Here is a 17408-nt window from a genome sequence, read left to right as displayed (position 1 = left end):
AATTTTAAAATATACAACTAGATATATATTTTTTTCTATATTAGATAGCTATATATATTAGATAGCTATTGTATGATTTAGAGAACGTATTGTTTAGAGAACGAGAGTGAAAGAGAGAAGAATGTGTGCATTTTTGTGGTGCCATCAGCCAATTAGTGTTGTTTTATTTTATGTCATGTTCAAATACACACTCATTATCATATATCCCAGCGTTCTTTGTGTGACTTGAGCACTATTAAAACCATAGCTTATGCTTTGTTGGTTCCCACTACACTGAAGCTCATTATGATGAGATGTTAATTATGGATTGCAATTTAGTTTGTTATACGAACAGATCTGATATAAAAAAAAAGTGCAAATTGTGGCTATTTTCAGAAGTGATAATTAGACAGCAGGTTCGTGCTTGCTGCTCGGAGTGGATCTCAAAGTGTAAAAACAGGATTCCCTTGAGGTGAAACGCTTTTGTTCCTGTACATCTTTGAGCAATTTGACTCCTTAATGTATCTCAGAAAACCATAGTAAGGTGGTATATTTCGGAAAAGGGCCAGATTTGTACAGTATGTTGTTGTTTTTTATTGTGATGTCCATTTCTAATAGTTCATGCATCAAAAACGCTTGTAATTTATCTGTAAGTGACAGTTTCGTACCCTCTCTCTGACCTTTTAAGATTGAACAGGCTGAATGTGTAATGAATTGCGGTGTTTACTTGCATGATTGCAGTGAGGTCTAATTCTTCAATGACAGCATCTTTTTGCCAAGCTTGATTTACATTTGTTTTGCATTCATGAAGCAATAAAGTATGGCCTTTTCTACTGGGTGTCTGACGGGACTCCTAAAGCTACTGTAGAAATTAAATTGAGGTTTAACTTTTTAATTGAGCTTAAACAGATTTAATCGTACAGTATATGTCTAAGAAAACTAAAATTGACTGATGTATTTTCTTGAACTCAGTTATTGCACTCTGGATGATTAAATACTTTTGCATACATTCATTTATATTGCATTACAAGTGATAGAACTTTTAAAGTCATATTTAACTTTTAAATAATTAAAATATACAAAAATGTGATGTAAACTAGAAAACAGGGCTTCACGATATATGAAAAATCTAACACTGCGATATTTTATTATTCTGCAGATTTGACCAGATGACTTATAATATCTATTTGGAAAGAATCTATCATTTTAAATACACTTTGTGTCAGGTGGTTCTTTGCCTTAAATGCACTGTGACTAATTTCACTTGTTAGATTAGGTCAAATGCAGAGGAGTAATATCAACTGGAATCAATTTAGACATTTTTTTCATGGCGACAACTGGTAAAAACTTCCTACTGAATAAATGTGAGCATGTAAAAGAACAGACGACAAAGCACTCTCTTTTACTTTCCCTCATTTTACAACTAATCTTTTAAAGTCTGTGTGAAATCAAAATTCAGAATGTTTATTTTGTTAGCGTACATTGTGATTATTTATGTGAACAATTCATCCATGCATGTTAATGCCTTGAAATAAAGACTCCTGCATTTGGAGTGGCGGCTTCTCTGTTGACATCAGTTTGACAGCTTCAGTCACAATATTCTTCACCAGTTTGCTGTGATGTGCAAAAAGAATATCCTGCCAACCCCCCAACGCCCCCCCCCCCCCTCTACTCAATATTTAGTTTGAGATGAAAGTACATCAGCATATTAAAACAAAAGTCTCAGCAACTTTCGGTTCACATGGACTTTCAATTTAATAATAATTAGAACAGAAAAACAGCAATCACAACAAAAAATATATAATTAAAATGATATGAAATAAGCAAACAGAAATGATTCAACAACAACTTTTACAATGAATGCTAAGGCTAAATGTTTTTAAATGGCCTGTTTCCACTGAGTGGTACAATACAGTACGGTACGGGTCTCCTTTATCAGGCTTGCGTTTCCACTGCCAAAAGGGTACCAATGGTGTACGATAGAAAGTTTCAGTTGATGTCATTCTCGCTCGAGGAATTGTCAAAGTAAAGCTGTACGGGTCGTTCACATATCATATGAGAAGCACTTCTCACAAAACAGATGCTCTATACACATTAATATTTGTGTATAAATGTTCATTACTGACTTTTCTATGAAATTATATCTGCAGATCGATGATAGTGCGAAGTAGTCTACTCTAACTTCTGCAATTATATAAAATAAATAAATAAATGAAACATATATGAACACATACAGCCCCTTACAGTCTCCGATGTGTTACCAATTACAGAAAAACTACACACAGCATACATTTAGTCCTCATTTGGGTTTAAAAACAACACCGAATATAGCCCACAGTCAGTGCAAACCTCTCATCTGCATCTTTTATCTTCGCCAGCACATGTAACCTCTTGTTAAAAAGTAATTCTGTAGTTCATAATAGTTCAAAAGGGGATGATAATAGTTAAACATGGTAATTTGTTCATGGTTTGCATGTCACTCTTGCGTTTGTCTGTTTCTGAAAGGATTATAAGTCAGAAACACTTCAAAAATCACGAGCACGTTATTATAATCAGCTCAAGAAGTGTCTTATTTCAAATATAGACGTACACGCGAGCTCCCTCGAGAAAGTGAAACCACGATTTTAGACGGCCTCATAAAACAACAGGACACCACAATTTTTATTCGTCTTGGCTTTGTGGATGTTCATCAAGACAACAACAAGTTTTGTTTGAGCTTGGGTCGACCATGGCTCGTTATTATATGTATTTATTATTACGGTGTAATGTCTGAGTGACGTATCTCTGTAAACCAATAGCGTTCAGCTGCGCGTCTAGCTCCGCCTTTTGGTACCCTTTTGTTGGGCTAGGTTCCCTTTTGACAGTGGAAACGGCAATAAAAGCGTACCGTACAGGCCAAAAGTGAAGTGTGTCTTTCATTCACTGCCAGTCTAGTTGTGAAGCTCTCTGCACACATTTTGCTTGCTTGATATTAGGTCACCAACCATGGGGTATAAGTGAAGCCTACACAATATTATTTCAAGCCAAACTGAAAATACTGTGCGTCACTTTGTTTGCTTGAAGTCATTGAATGAAATGTTTTTGTTTCCATTCGACGGAGGACAAAAACATTGACTGCCTATCAAAATCTAGTGCTTAAACTAATGCAAGGATCAACCAAAGTAAACAATACATGTATTAATGTACATTGTTAGGCATTGAGTTATTGTTTTCTAACATTATTGACACTATTTTATGCACCCAAAACAAAGAGTAAAAGTCAGTAATTTTTTTTGTTAAGTGTGACCCTTTGAGAGTATTTTGAAACCAGTTATGTTGTTTATATGATACGAATGAAGGATTAAATAGCCTGTTACAATAACCAGAAGCTCTGTAAATATTATTTAATTTGCTCTAAATCAACTTCTATGATATGATTGTAAGAGTTAATGTTTCCTGCTTGTGTCTCTTCAGGATAATGTGGATCTGGGAGATCTGATGTTCTCTCTTTGTTACTTGCCGACTGCGGGTCGTCTGACGATAACCATAATTAAAGCCAGAAATCTTAAAGCCATGGACATCACAGGAGCGTCTGGTGGGTCTCGTCACCTCTAAATGACTCGTTGTCTGAGCGGTAATGATTTGTTTTGGTGTCATCATGACATGGTAAAACATAGAGCACCCTGGGCTCTCTAAAAGAGCATTGATTTCATCGACTAAACGCTTGAGAAAGTGATGGGAGATTTTATATATGCAAGTAGTGCTAAGTGGGGTTGGGCAAAATCCACACTCTCTTCTAAGGTCATTTATACAACGCACACAGGATGCTGCTTTGGAGTTGAAATCCCATTGGCAGGAAGAGGAATTCATTAAATGTGGAAGTGTTTTGCATCTTGATCCATTACGAAAAACATATATGAATAATTAATATAATAACAGTTTTTTTTAATTATTAACAAGTATTGTATATGTATTTTATTAAATTCAATACATAATTAATTGAATTTTTCAATTATTATTATTAAATCAGCACCGATAGCCCAGCGGTTAGTTTTAGGGCAAAAACGCACTGAAATGTTTTATAATACTAAAATTATTATTACATGAAAATAATACAATAATAAACTTTAAAAATTTATTTTTATAATAAAATATACAAGGATATAGATATATTGATAATTTGTGTACATTTTGTGTATTTTGAAAAATATATATATTATAATTTACTTAATAAACATTTTACACAGTGTAATTAAAAATATTTTATTATTCATAACAATACTTTAAATTATTAGTAAATTAAAGTGTATTTTATTTATTTAATTATTTATTGACTATGGTGAATGAAGACTTATGAAAATATGTTGTTGTTGTTCTTAATAATAATAATAATAATAATAATTATTATTATTATTATTATTATTATTATTATTATTGTTATTATTATTGTTAGTATTATTGTTATTATTTATTTATTTATTATTATTATTGTTATTATTATTATTATTATTATTATTATTATTATTATTATTATTATTATTATTATTATTATTGTTGTTGATATTATTATTATTATTATTATTATTGTTGTTGTTGTTATTGTTATTATTATTGTTATTATTATTGTTATTATTATTATTATTATTTATTATTATTAGTAGTAGTATTTATTATTATTGTTGTTGTTGTTGATATTATTATTGTTATTATTATTATTATTATTATTATTATTATTATTATTATTATTATTATTATTATTATTAATATTAATATTATTATTATTATTATTATTATTATTATTTCTCGTTTCAGTTTTTTTTTTTTTTTTTTTTTTTTTTTTTTTTTAGATATTGTATTTGTATTGATTGAGTGATTGGCCAGAGAATTTTAATTTAATTTAATTATACTTAAAATAATTTTATTCAATTTATTTATTTAATAATTTTTTATTTTATTTTATTTTCTGAATGTCACAGCCATAGTGCTGAGTGAAAGAGTGCTTTTGCAAATTCAATATTTTACAGAAATACTGAATAAATGTATATTTTTTACTTCTGAAAGTCAACTCTGCCACTGAACAAACAATTATTTAAACATTTTCTTTATTCTGTCTTGTTTAAGATCCTTATGTAAAGGTTTCCCTAATGTGTGACGGTCGGAGACTGAAAAAGAGGAAAACATCGACGAAGAGGAACACTCTCAACCCAGTCTACAATGAAGCCATCGTTTTTGATGTTCCACCGGAAAACATTGACCAAATCAGTCTTTTAATAGCGGTCATGGATTATGATCGGTAAGATATCAGTGCATCTCATTAGCTACTTTAAACTAGCAACATAATTTGGAACATTACTTTTTCATGTAGCTGTCTATTTAGAGCCTTTAGGCTTTTCTGGCTTAATGTAAAGATTTATTTTTTTGCGATCCAATATAAAGAAAGCATCTAAAAGGCACTTTTAAGTGTTGGGTTTGTCACACTTTATCAATTTATGACTGTAGATTTTAAGTTCTTGAGTCATAAATGAGTCATAAATCTCCACTTCAACAACACTTTCAAACACAAAACCTTGTTTTTTTATATTAAAAACTCATTTTATTCATTTTGGTATTGTTTTACAGATTGATTTTCTCAGAATTTCCCTGTTAGATCATTTCTAGTTGTTGGAATACTTAGATTCCCCAAATCCCATCTGTAAAATTCATTGACTCTATTCATTCATTCATTTTCTTGTCAGCTTAGTCCCTTTATTAATCTGGGGTCGCCACAGCGGAATGAACAGCCAACTCATCCAGCATTTGTTTTATGCAGCGAATGCCCTTCCAGCTGCAACCCATCTCTGGGAAACAAATACACACTCATACACTACAGACAATTTAGCTTACCCACTTATCCTGTACTACATGTCTTTGGACTTGTGGGGGAAACCGGAGCACCCGGAGGAATCCCACGTGAACGCAGGGAGAACATGCAAACTCCACACAGAAACGCCAACTGACCCAGTCGAGGCTCGAACCAGCGACCTTCTTGCTGTGAGGCGACAGCACTACCTACTGCGCCACTGCGTTGCCTTCTTCTGACTCTAATATATCAAAAAATTAAAAGCATTTTAAATTAAATTTTTAGACTTTTTTGAATTTTTGATTTAGATCCAATCATGCCAAGTATTAAAATAATTTGCATATTTAAACGTAACATTTACAATAATCTGCATAAATTTGTAAATGGTGTTTTTGTCTAAAAGCGCTCCATGTCCACACTATTATTTTTAATTCTTTCTGTCATCCACACTAAACGACTAAAACCATTTTGTTCAGTAAAGATGCAAGATGATTTTACCTGTTATATTATCATATTCACCTGCCGTTTATTTACTTTCTGTCTCTTTGAAACGTCCGTTGTAGCAGAATGCTACAACTGTCATCTGCTTCCGACATTATTCTAATTCATTCATAACTGACATTATTCATTCATTCATTTTCTTTTAGACTTCGTCCCTTTATTTATCAGGGGTCACCACAGTAGAATGAACTGCCAACTTATCCAGTGATGGGTTGCAGCTGGAAGGGCATCCGCTGTGTAAAACATGTGCTGGATAAATTGGCGGTTCATTCCGCTGTGTGTGACCCCGGATTAATAAAGGGACTAAGCCGAAAAGAAAACGAATGAATGAATGAAACAACTCAGTGACATGAACTTGTGAAAGATAGCTAGTGATCCTTTGTGTTCATCTTGTAGAACTACTTTCAATAAACTGTAGCTTGACGATAGTTGAAGAGACCAGCATGTGCAAGCAGCAAACACACAAACCACCTTATTTTTGGATGGAAAAGCCACATTTTTTTTTCAAATTCACTATTGTTAGTCCTTCAGTTTTAGCAGCGCTAATCCAAACGTACAGCTAGCAGCCTGGTGGGAGCTAGCGAGCGCTCAGTGTCAAGTATGAAGTCTGGTTTAAATGAAATATGCTTTTAATTCTGGCCAGACACGCTGCTCTGAGACTATAGAGGTTTATTTTTGGTGCGGGTGGGTGATGTGTGTGTATATATTCCCAATCCATCCACAGATTCAGCTCAGATTTAGATCAGTGTCCTGTTTGAGGAGTTGAGTGTCTCACCGGCACAACACATTGACTCAACACAAGTAGATGGAAACCAGGAGCAGAGCGGGGGGAGAAATATCTTCAGAAATAAAGCAGATTCTCCACTTCGTAACTTTTAAAGTTGGAAAAGAGACATGTTTATGGGTTGTTGTTTATTGTAATAGGTGGAATATAATAAATATGATGTTTAATAATAGTTATTATTATTGTCAATTGGAACATTTTGTGTTATGTGCATATTTATTTTATTTACAATGTTCATTCATTCATTCATTTATTTTCTTTTTGACTTAGTCCTTTATTAATTCGGAGTCACCACAGCGGAATGAACCGCCAACTTATCCAGCACATGTTTTACGCAGTGGATACCCTTCCAGTCGCAACCCATCTCTGGGAAACATCCATGCACACTCACTCACACTCATACACTACGGACAATTTAGCCTTCCCAATTCAACTGTACCACATGTCTTTGGACTGTGGGGGAAACCGGAGCACCCGGAGGAAACCCACGCGAACACAGGGAGAACATGCAAATTCCACACAGAAACGCCAACTGGCCCAGCCGGGACTCAAACCTTCTTGCTGTGAGGCGACAATGCCAACCACTGCGCCACCGTGCCACCATTATAATTATTATAATAATTAATAATAAAAAAATCATATATATTAAAATTAATAACAGCCCAAAATAACTTTTCCCTAAAGTGCTTTTAACCCCTTCAGCAAATCATTTTGTACTGCAACTCTTTAATACTAACAATTTTTACTCATTCATAAACTGTTTGTGTATATAGTATAAAATTAGAGTTGTTATAATTTGCATTTCCATGTATATAATTGTCAATAATACTTGCATATTTTATTTATTGTGTAAAATGTGTTATTATAATGTCTAAATTTCATTTTCCTTTCTCTTTTCTTTTTCTGTCTTTTTCTCTTTCTTTCTTACCCTTTGTTTCTCTTTTTTCTTTCTTTTTTCGCTGTCTTTTCTTTCTTTTTATTTTTTCTTTCGTTCGTTCGTTTGTTCGTTCTTTCTTTCTTTCTCTCTTTCTGTCTTTCTTTTTTCTCTATTTCTCTTCTTTTTTCTGGTTTTTAATTTCTTTCTCTTTTTATTTAAATTTTTTCTCTTTCTTTCATTTGCTCATTCATTCTTTCTTTTTCTCTTTCTCTCTCTTTATTACTTTTCTCTGTCTTTTTCTTTCTCTCTCTTTCTTTATTACCTTTTGTTTTTTTCTCTTTCTTACTTTTACTCTTTTGCTCATTCCTTCTTTCTTTTTCTCTTTCTATCTTTCTTTTTTTTCTTTCTTTCTGTCTTTATTTTTCTTTTTGTCTCTTTTGTTCATTCATTTTCTTTCTTTTTCTCTTTCTTTCTCTTTCTTTCTTTCTTTCTTTCTTTCTGTCTTTCTTTATTTTTCTTTTTTCTCTCATTTTTAATTTTTCTAATTTTCTTTCTTTTTCTTTTTCCTTTTCTTTTATTTTTTCACTGTCTTTTTCTCTTTCTTTCCTTTTTTCTTTCTTTTTCTCTCTCTTTCTTTTGTGCTTCTTTCTTTTATTTTTTCACTGTCTTTTTCTCTTTCTTTTTTTCTTTTTCTCTCTCTCTTACTTTCTTACTCTTTCTTTTCTATCCTTTTCTTCCCTTCTTTTTTGCTGTCTTCTTTCTTTTTTCTCTCTTTCTTTATTTCTTTTTTCTCTCTTTCTCACTTTTTCCTCTATTTCTTTCTATCGTTTCCTTTCCTTCTTGTTTTGCTCTTTTCTCTTTCTTTTTTTTTCTCTTTCTTACTTTTTCTTTTTTCTTTCTTCCTTATTTTTCTTTTTATCTATTTCTAAATTTTCTCTCTTTCTTTCATTTAAATATTTCATTCATTTTGTCTTGTTTTCTTTTTCTTTCCTACTTTCTCTTTATTTCTTTTGCTTTTTTCTTTCTTAATTTTCTTAATTTTTTTTCCTGTCTTTCTTTTTCTCTCTTTCATACATTTTCTGTTTTCAATGAAAATTACCGGCATCCGTATTTCCTTAATGTGTCTCTGCTAAAAAAAATAAATAAATTATATATATATATATATATATATATATATATATATATATATATATATATATATATATTTGCATATACTTTTAATAATGCAAAGAGTGAAAAACAACAGAATATGAGATCAGCTCCTGTTGTGTTTGGTGAAGTGGCAGACAGTCAGAAAAGAACATCATGGTTCATCAGTCATATAAGTAATACTGTGCTCTTCTCCTCCACAGTGTTGGTCACAATGAGGTCATTGGGATTTGCCATGTGGGAAACAGAGCTCCGAGTTTGGGCCGTGATCACTGGAATGAGATGCTGTCGTACCCACGCAAACCCATCGCCCGCTGGCACCTGCTGGTGGAGGTAAAACACAGCTTCCCGTCTCTGCTTTACATCAATTTCAACAGTTTTCTTAGAGCTGCGTTCACAAACAGCCTGTTTCTGTTTACACTGTTCACTGATCAGTCTGACAAATCTCTATGATCACTTTTACATCCAGAGCTGTTTATGCTGGGTTATCAGGGAATATGAATAAAAAAAAATTATTTAGATGGTTATAGAATCTTATAGAAATGTTTTGATGTAAAGTATAAATAAATAACATTCTGAGACATATTTTAGTACCCCTTTTTTTAATTTATTGAATGCAGTGACATTAGGTTCACAGAAGTACTTGTCTACTATTTATCAGTTTGTTTTTAGATATTTGCATTTTAGATATTTGTTTTTAGATAGTTTTAACATTTTATTTTTTAGGTTTTTTAACATTAATTACTTGCATATTTATTTTAAATGTGTGTAATATTTTTAATCGTTTTATTTTCTATATTTTATTATTTTTTTTGTTTTTGTTTAATGCACTGTAGAATGCAGATTATTTTCAAAGGTATGGGAAAGTTTGCAAACTTTTGTATTTATGTAAAAGTTCTAGTTTTTTAAATTGATTATCTGTGTATGCATACAGTTAAAGTCAGAATTTTTAGCCCCCCTGAATTATTAGCCCCGCTGTTTTTTATTTTCCTTTATTTCTGTTTAACGGAGAGAAGGTTTTTTGTTCAACACATTTTTTAACATAATAGTTTTAATAACTCATTTCCAATAACTGATTAATTTTATCTTTGCCATGATGACAGTAAATAATATTTGACTAGATATTTTTCAAGACACTTCTATTAAGCTTAAAGTGACATTTAAAGGCTTAACTAGGTTAATTAAGTTAACTAGGCAGGTTTGGGTAATTAGGTAAGTTATTGTATAGGGGCTAATAATTTTGACTTTAAAATGGTTTTTAAAAAAATTAAAACTGCTTTTATTCTAGCCAAAATAAGACAAAGACTTACTTCAGAAGAAAAAATATTATCAGACATTCTGTGAAAATTTCCTTGCTCTGTTAAACATCAAGTAAATATTTAATAAAATAAAATTATAATTCTGACTTCAACTGTGTATATATATATATATATATATATATATATATATATATATATATATATGATAAAATAATTATTATAAATATTATGATCATTTTTATATTTTAATACTTCTGAAATAAAAGAAAAAAGAGAGTTTACTTACAGCTGCACACACATTGTTTTCTTTATAGACCGCATTGCTTGTCTGTGAAGTGGTTTGCATGCATTTTCATCTCACTTTTCATCTCATTTTCACAAATTAATAAACAAATCACACTGCTTTTAACAATTAAATAACCTTCAGGTTAAAAGAAATTAAATAAATGTACCTAACTCTCATGAACAAAGGAGATTGCAAACAGATATGAAACAAAATGGCGTCAAGTCCCCTTCTCTTAAAATGGCAAAAAAAAGGGTTTCCAAGGTGTACATAAATTTAAAATCGCAAAACAGAGTATTAGTCCTAAACAGGCAAAGGTAACAGATAAGTAAGGGATAACATCCAGTAGGTTGTTATTGCAAAAAGCAGCTGAACAGAGCATACACTAAGCTGTGCATTATTCAGTCACAAGATGCCACCAAACAGTAAAACACAACACCATGGCAGACACACATATACTGTAAATATAGATGTGAAAGCATTCACTGGTGGTCAAAATGATTCAAAGTACCCGGATGAGCCTGTGTTATTAGTTTTTAGCGTATGTTAACGGCGAAAAACATACCTTGAAATGTCATGACAGGCCAATTAGAATCACGTATTCCATGTGTAATAAGTTAGGGATAAAGTACATCCACAAGGTTGTTATCGCATAATAAAGCCCGAAAGACTTATCGGCATATTTTGTATAAGGAATTCCTAAACAAAACAAAAAAAATAGACACAAAGCATTGTTCTGAGCTGCAATTTGTTATTAATTGTTTAACCAAATGCAAAGCTGACAGAAATGAAGACAGCTGAATGGAGCATACACTAACCTACACATTATTTAGTCTCAAGATGGCACCAAACAGTCAAAAACAGAGGCGGAGACAGACAAGCAACTAAATACCGTTTAAAGCATCCACTAGTGGTCAAAATGATTTTAAGCACCCACATAAGCCTGTGTTATTAGTTTTTAGCAGTTGTTAACTGTGAATAACATACCTTGGCATGTCGTAATTGACCAATCAGAATCAAGTAGTCCATGCATAATAAGTTAAGGATAAAGTACATACAGGGCATTGTTTATAGCAGAGTAAAGCCTGACAGGCTTATCAGCATATGTCGAATAAGCCTGAAGGGCTTTATTCTGTGGGAAAAAACTGTCCTGGATGTACTTTATTCTGCTTATTACATGGCTACTTGTCACAATATATAAAAAATTACACACAAAACATTATTCTGAGCTGTAATATTTTATTAGTTTTTTAAATTAATGGAAAGCTGACTTAAACAAAAATGGCTAAATGGAGCATACACTAACCTATTATTCAGTCACAAGATGGCACCAAACAATTGAAAATGACGGCATGATAGACAAGCAATCTGGTGGTCAAAATGACTCGAAGTATTTGGATGTTCCTGTGTTACAAGTTTCAGTGGTTGTTATCATGGGTTAACATACCTTGAAATGCCATAACAGATCAAAATCAAGTATTGCGTGTAATAAGTTCGGCATACTGTATGTTGTATAAGGGCTTAATTCTGCGAACACAACAGTCCTGGATGTACTTTATCCTCCTTATTATACGGCGACTTGCCACAAAATATAAACATTAGACCCAAAACATTTGGTCTAAGTTGTAATAGTTTATTAAATATTTAATAAAATGTAAAGCTAACAGAAATAAAATCGGTTGAGTGAAGCTGATGCATACAAAAACCTGCACATTATTCAGTCACAAGATGGCGCCAAACGTACAAAAACGCAAAGCTGACAGAAACGAAACCAGCTGAATGATACATAACACAGGATACGTTTTATTGATTAACAAAAAATTAGCCTATATGAAAGTGTGTTGACATGAACATATTCTGACGCTTAAGGTGATTAAAAATGTACGAATGAGCCTGCGTTACTCTGCGGTAGTTACCTCTAACTAACGTAAAAGAGAGAATACTACACTTTGAAAAAGTACAGGTGATAACGGTAGCAGAATGATTCCATTCATCTTTTTTTCTCATCATAATTACCCTTTATTACATCAGGCAAAACAAAACAGCGCTGCAAAAATAATTGAAGTCAGGTAAACACCGAAAACTTGACGAAACAAACTGTAAAGGCTTGTGCGATTTTTCAGAAAACCCAACATAAAGTCTGAGGCTAATGGCTTATTTGTGTTTACCTCCTTTCTCACGGCAGCCCATAAAGACTCTCATTTTCGTCATCTTCCTCCTCTTTTCTGAAGGCTTTTCACACATTACTACTCTGAAATGTTGTTTGCAAATCTCTGACCTCTCAGGAGTTCAGTCTACACATCTTCAATAATTCACCATCTTCTGTCCTCTCCCGAGTCGGCGCTGTATTAAAGCAAAGCACCTCACATAAACAAAACAGCGCAATCACATCTCTCAAGATGCAGCAGCTCAATTCCGTAAAGCAATATGAAGCATTTTAGGACAATCAAAAAAAAGAGTTTTAGGACGACTTTAGATAACGTTTGCACATTGGAGATATGAGACTCTGTGTTTTTTAAACTGCAAAAACAAGAAGTATCTAAGCATAACATTTTACAGGAGAATTAAGCACAAGAGGAAGTAAAAGAAAACATGAAATAGGTTTACTTTTATTATTCTAATTATTTATTATGTTATTAAATGTATTATTATTATGTATATTATGTATATTATTATGTATAATAAATGTATTATTATTATGTATAAAACGTATTTTATGTAGTTATTATACAGTTTTGAATGTACATGAATATAGAAAATAATAAACTAGTATCTTTTCTTAGTATATTTTCTTCATACTTCCTTATTTCATTCATATTTATATTTATTGTTAATCATTGTATTGTATGTAATTATGTAGTTGGTTTATTATTCTCTCTTTCAATTTACCTCTTAATTTCTTTTTGTTTGTGTTATACACTATTTTGAGTTATGGTAATTAGAGGCTTATATTTGCTTAGCATCCTATAGTTTGTTTTATTTTTTCTGTTATTTTGATATTCGTTTCCTATCAAAATATTAATTTTCAGTTGTAGCATTTGAATTATTTATGTTTTGATGGTTATCTACTTTATTGTGTAGTTTTATTTATTTATGGACCTAAATTTATTTATAAAATGAGAAATCTTTTAGCTAAATTTGAAATGTATTTGAATTTTAATGTTATTCTTTATCTATCTGACCCTATGTAACCTATTTGGAACGTACAATATTTTCAAACTTGTGGCAAATACTCAGACTTGGAAAAACATTTCATTTTAAAGTTTTGATTTGTTGTATTGTTTATTTATTTAGCATTTTTGTTTGTTTGTTTTTTAATCATTTATGCATTGTATTGCTATTTATATTTTGTATTGTAATAGTTTTTTTTCATGATTTGTGATCCATAATGTCTAATTGTTATTAATATTAATATTTTTACAAATATCAATTGTATATGTATAATATTTTATTATTTATCGTTAATGCATTTGTGTTTTCATAATCATTTATAGAATTTATTATGTATATTTATTATTTTATTTATTTTGATTACAATTACATTCATTAGTATTCAATTTATAATATTATTACTATTTTTGTTTAATGCTTATTGTATTTTTACCTTCATTTTTCATTATTTCTATCATCTTTTTCCAATTTTATAGACATTTTCCCCAACTTTCAGCTTTATTTGAAATTATTTATTTAGTTTGTTTCATTAAATTTACATTCTTTTGTGTATTATGTTGTTTTATGCCTTTTTATACCTTAATTTTTAATGTCGCAAATCATTCAATTACAAAGAGGACTTCAGCCCTTCAGTTTCAGAACTAATGCCATTGATATGCATCACATCTGATCTTTAAATATGTATATATACAGTTGAAGTCAGAATTATTACCCCTTTTGTGATTCTTTTTCAAATATTTCCCAAATGATGTTTAACAGAGCAAGGAAATTTTCACAGTATGTCTGATAATATTTTTTCTTCTGGAGAAAGTCTTATTTGTTTTATTTCGGCTAGAATATAAGCAGTTTTTAATTATTTAAAATCCATTTTAAGGGTCAAAATTATTAGCCTCTTTAAGCTAATTGTTTTTCGATAGTCTATAGAACAAACCATCGTTATACAATAACTTGCCTAATTACCCTAACCTGCCTAGTTAACCAAAATAACCTAGTTAAGCCTTTAAATGTCACTTTAAGCTGTATAGAAGTGTCTTAAAATATCCAGTAAAATATTATTTACTGTCATCATGGCAAAGATAAAATAAATCAGTTATTTGAAATGAGTTATTAAAACTATTGTGTTCAGAAATGTTAAAAAAAAAAATCTTCTCTTTGTTAAACAGAAATTGGGGAAAAAAAACTAAACAGGGGGGCTAATAATTCTGACTTCAACTGTATATATATATATATTTTTTTTTTTTTTACTCACACAACTGTGTTTTTCTGGCAGTGGGTTGGTCAAAGCACGACCGGCGGCAGTCAAGGCTCCTGTAATTCCCTCCGGACACCTCCTTCACCATGATGAGACGCTGTGAAGAACCAATTCACAAGCTTAATGAAGAGGCAAGAGCATGAGAGGAAGAAGCTGTTAGCGGTCACTTTAAATGTGTGCACACATGGTCAGTCAATGCAGTACAACAGCAGGACTCTGTAAAGCTCCGCTCCACTGCATGTGTGCTAGAAAAAAAAACAACTTTTTGCTGTTTTTGTTGGAAACTTTAGTTGAGAGGTAAGTATTTTTGACATCGTCGTGTTTTCTGTATCCGTAGAACACGTTGTGATACACTAATATTGTTTGGAGTGTAGTGCATGGGGTCTATTTTGTGGTACTTTTATTGTACGATCCTTACTGTATAAAAAAATTACATGCGAAATGTGCGATGAGTGTCGAGTCCTGATTTCTGAATCAAAATCAATTTTTTATTTCGTTAATTTTATTACTTTTTATTTTGAATTTATTTAACATTTTTATTTGAGTTATTTCTGAATAAATATATTACATGTCATTTTATTTTTATTTTCTCATTCATTATTTAATTTTTGTTTGGATTGTTTTATTTTATTCAGGTTTGTCCAACTAATAATCAGATTTGACACAAAATACATTATAAAATATATTTTAAAATCTTATTGTCTTATTTAAATCTCATTTATTATGAGAATGGTCAGGCAAGCAATGGTCAACACAGGAACAAACAGATGTAAATGTGCAATTCAGAGTTATGGTCATAAACAGGCGGATGGTCAAAAGGCAGGCTGCAGACAGGAATAAACAGTAAACAAACAAACAAAACAAAGCGAGGGTCAAAACCGGCAAGGCAAGGAAAACTCGTCGTAATCTCACAGAAACAGATAATAAGACTCAGCAACTAGTGTGTGTGTGCTGCTTTTAAAGTCCATGTAATCAGTTCATGAGCAGCTCCCAGGCGCGTGTGTGTAATCAGCGGAATCTGGAACAGGTGCGTGTGAGCGGTGCATGAATGGATCTTGTAGTCCATAGTCCGTCGAATTTCTAGTTTTTTAGCGAACTGCGTGTTTACAGGGGGAGGGACCGAGGGCCAGGACTATGTAGCTGAGGTGTACTTGGAGCGTGGCGCTGCAGAGGGCCTGGAGCAGGGAGCTGCGGAGGGCCTGGAGTATAGAGCTGCGGAGGGCCTGGACCGTGGAGCTGTGGAGGGCTTAGAGCATGAAGCTGTGGAATCCAGAACAGGTGCATGTGAGCGGTGCATGACTGGACATTGTATTCCATATTCCAGCAGATTTGTAGTTCTTTAATGAACTGCCAGGAATAGATCGCTCGTGATTGTGACACTTTACAACAGTTACTTTAAAAGAAAATTTAACTTATCAAACCTGTGTCAACACAAATCACTCAGATCAAATAAATTCACATCTAAGATTTCTATGCAGGCTGCGTTTTGCACTTTAGTACAGTTGGGTTTTATATTTCTGTCTGTAACTGATGATAAAGTAAAATTTTTCGTGCTTATGTGGTTTCTGAAAGTGTGAATTCATTTTTGTCACATACACACAGGTAAATCATTCATTCATTCTCCTTCGGCTTTGTCCCTAATTTATCAGGGGTCGCCACAGTGGAATGAACCACCAACTATCCCAGCATATGTTTTACACAGCGGATGCCCTTCCAACCGCAACCCAGCACTGGGAAACACCCATGCACTCTCGTATTCTCTCACACACACAAACACACACACACACTCACTCATATACTAAGGGCAATTTAGTTCATCAATTAGATTTAGATTTGTATAGCTCATTTATACTGCATCTCTTTAGACTGTGGGGGAAACCGGAGCACCCGGAGGAAAATGGTGAGAACATGCAAACTCCACACAGAAATTTCAACTGACCCAGCTGGGATTCGAACCAGCGACCTTCTTGCTGTGAGGCGACTGTGCTAACCACTGATCCACTGTGCCGCCCGATCTGAAATTAGTCGAAGGTAAAAATCTTCTCTGATAAAGGAGGAAAAAATAGCAATCTGCAAGAAAAGGTGATTGATGTGTGTTTAATCAGTGTCCTGCTGTACAGAGTCTTCCTGACGTGTGGAGTGACAAACTTTTACAATGAGCCGAATCCCACTGAGCTTTTAGCGCAGTCAGCAGGAGATGCAGTCCTGATGATGGAGAGACAGGTGGAGAACACACTCGCTGACAGCTGCGAGATCAACACAGAACTCAAGATTTAAGACATGCACAGGTACACATTACAGAGGAGAGACAGAACTGTATGGGTGTTTCAGCTGG

At 32.5% G+C, this 17408-nt stretch overlaps 1 protein-coding gene across 1 annotated transcript in view; it reads left to right on the top strand.

The window, feature by feature from the left end:
- syt9b (synaptotagmin IXb) overlaps window positions 1–15519 on the top strand; it is a 56247-nt gene extending 40728 nt beyond the window's left edge. Inside the window, exons 4-7 of the mRNA XM_056452303.1 lie at window positions 3433–3553; window positions 5080–5251; window positions 9312–9441; window positions 15092–15519. Coding sequence (XP_056308278.1) covers window positions 3433–3553; window positions 5080–5251; window positions 9312–9441; window positions 15092–15163 — 495 coding nt within the window. The 3' untranslated portion in view covers window positions 15164–15519. The remainder of the gene's footprint in view (window positions 1–3432; window positions 3554–5079; window positions 5252–9311; window positions 9442–15091) is intronic.
- Window positions 15520–17408: the final 1889 nt, after the last annotated feature.

Source organism: Danio aesculapii, chromosome 25, assembly GCF_903798145.1.
Source record: "Danio aesculapii chromosome 25, fDanAes4.1, whole genome shotgun sequence".
Taxonomy (NCBI): Eukaryota; Metazoa; Chordata; class Actinopteri; order Cypriniformes; family Danionidae; genus Danio; species Danio aesculapii.
Note: the sequence above shows the minus strand (reverse complement) of the source record. Positions and strands in the feature narration are given on the sequence as shown.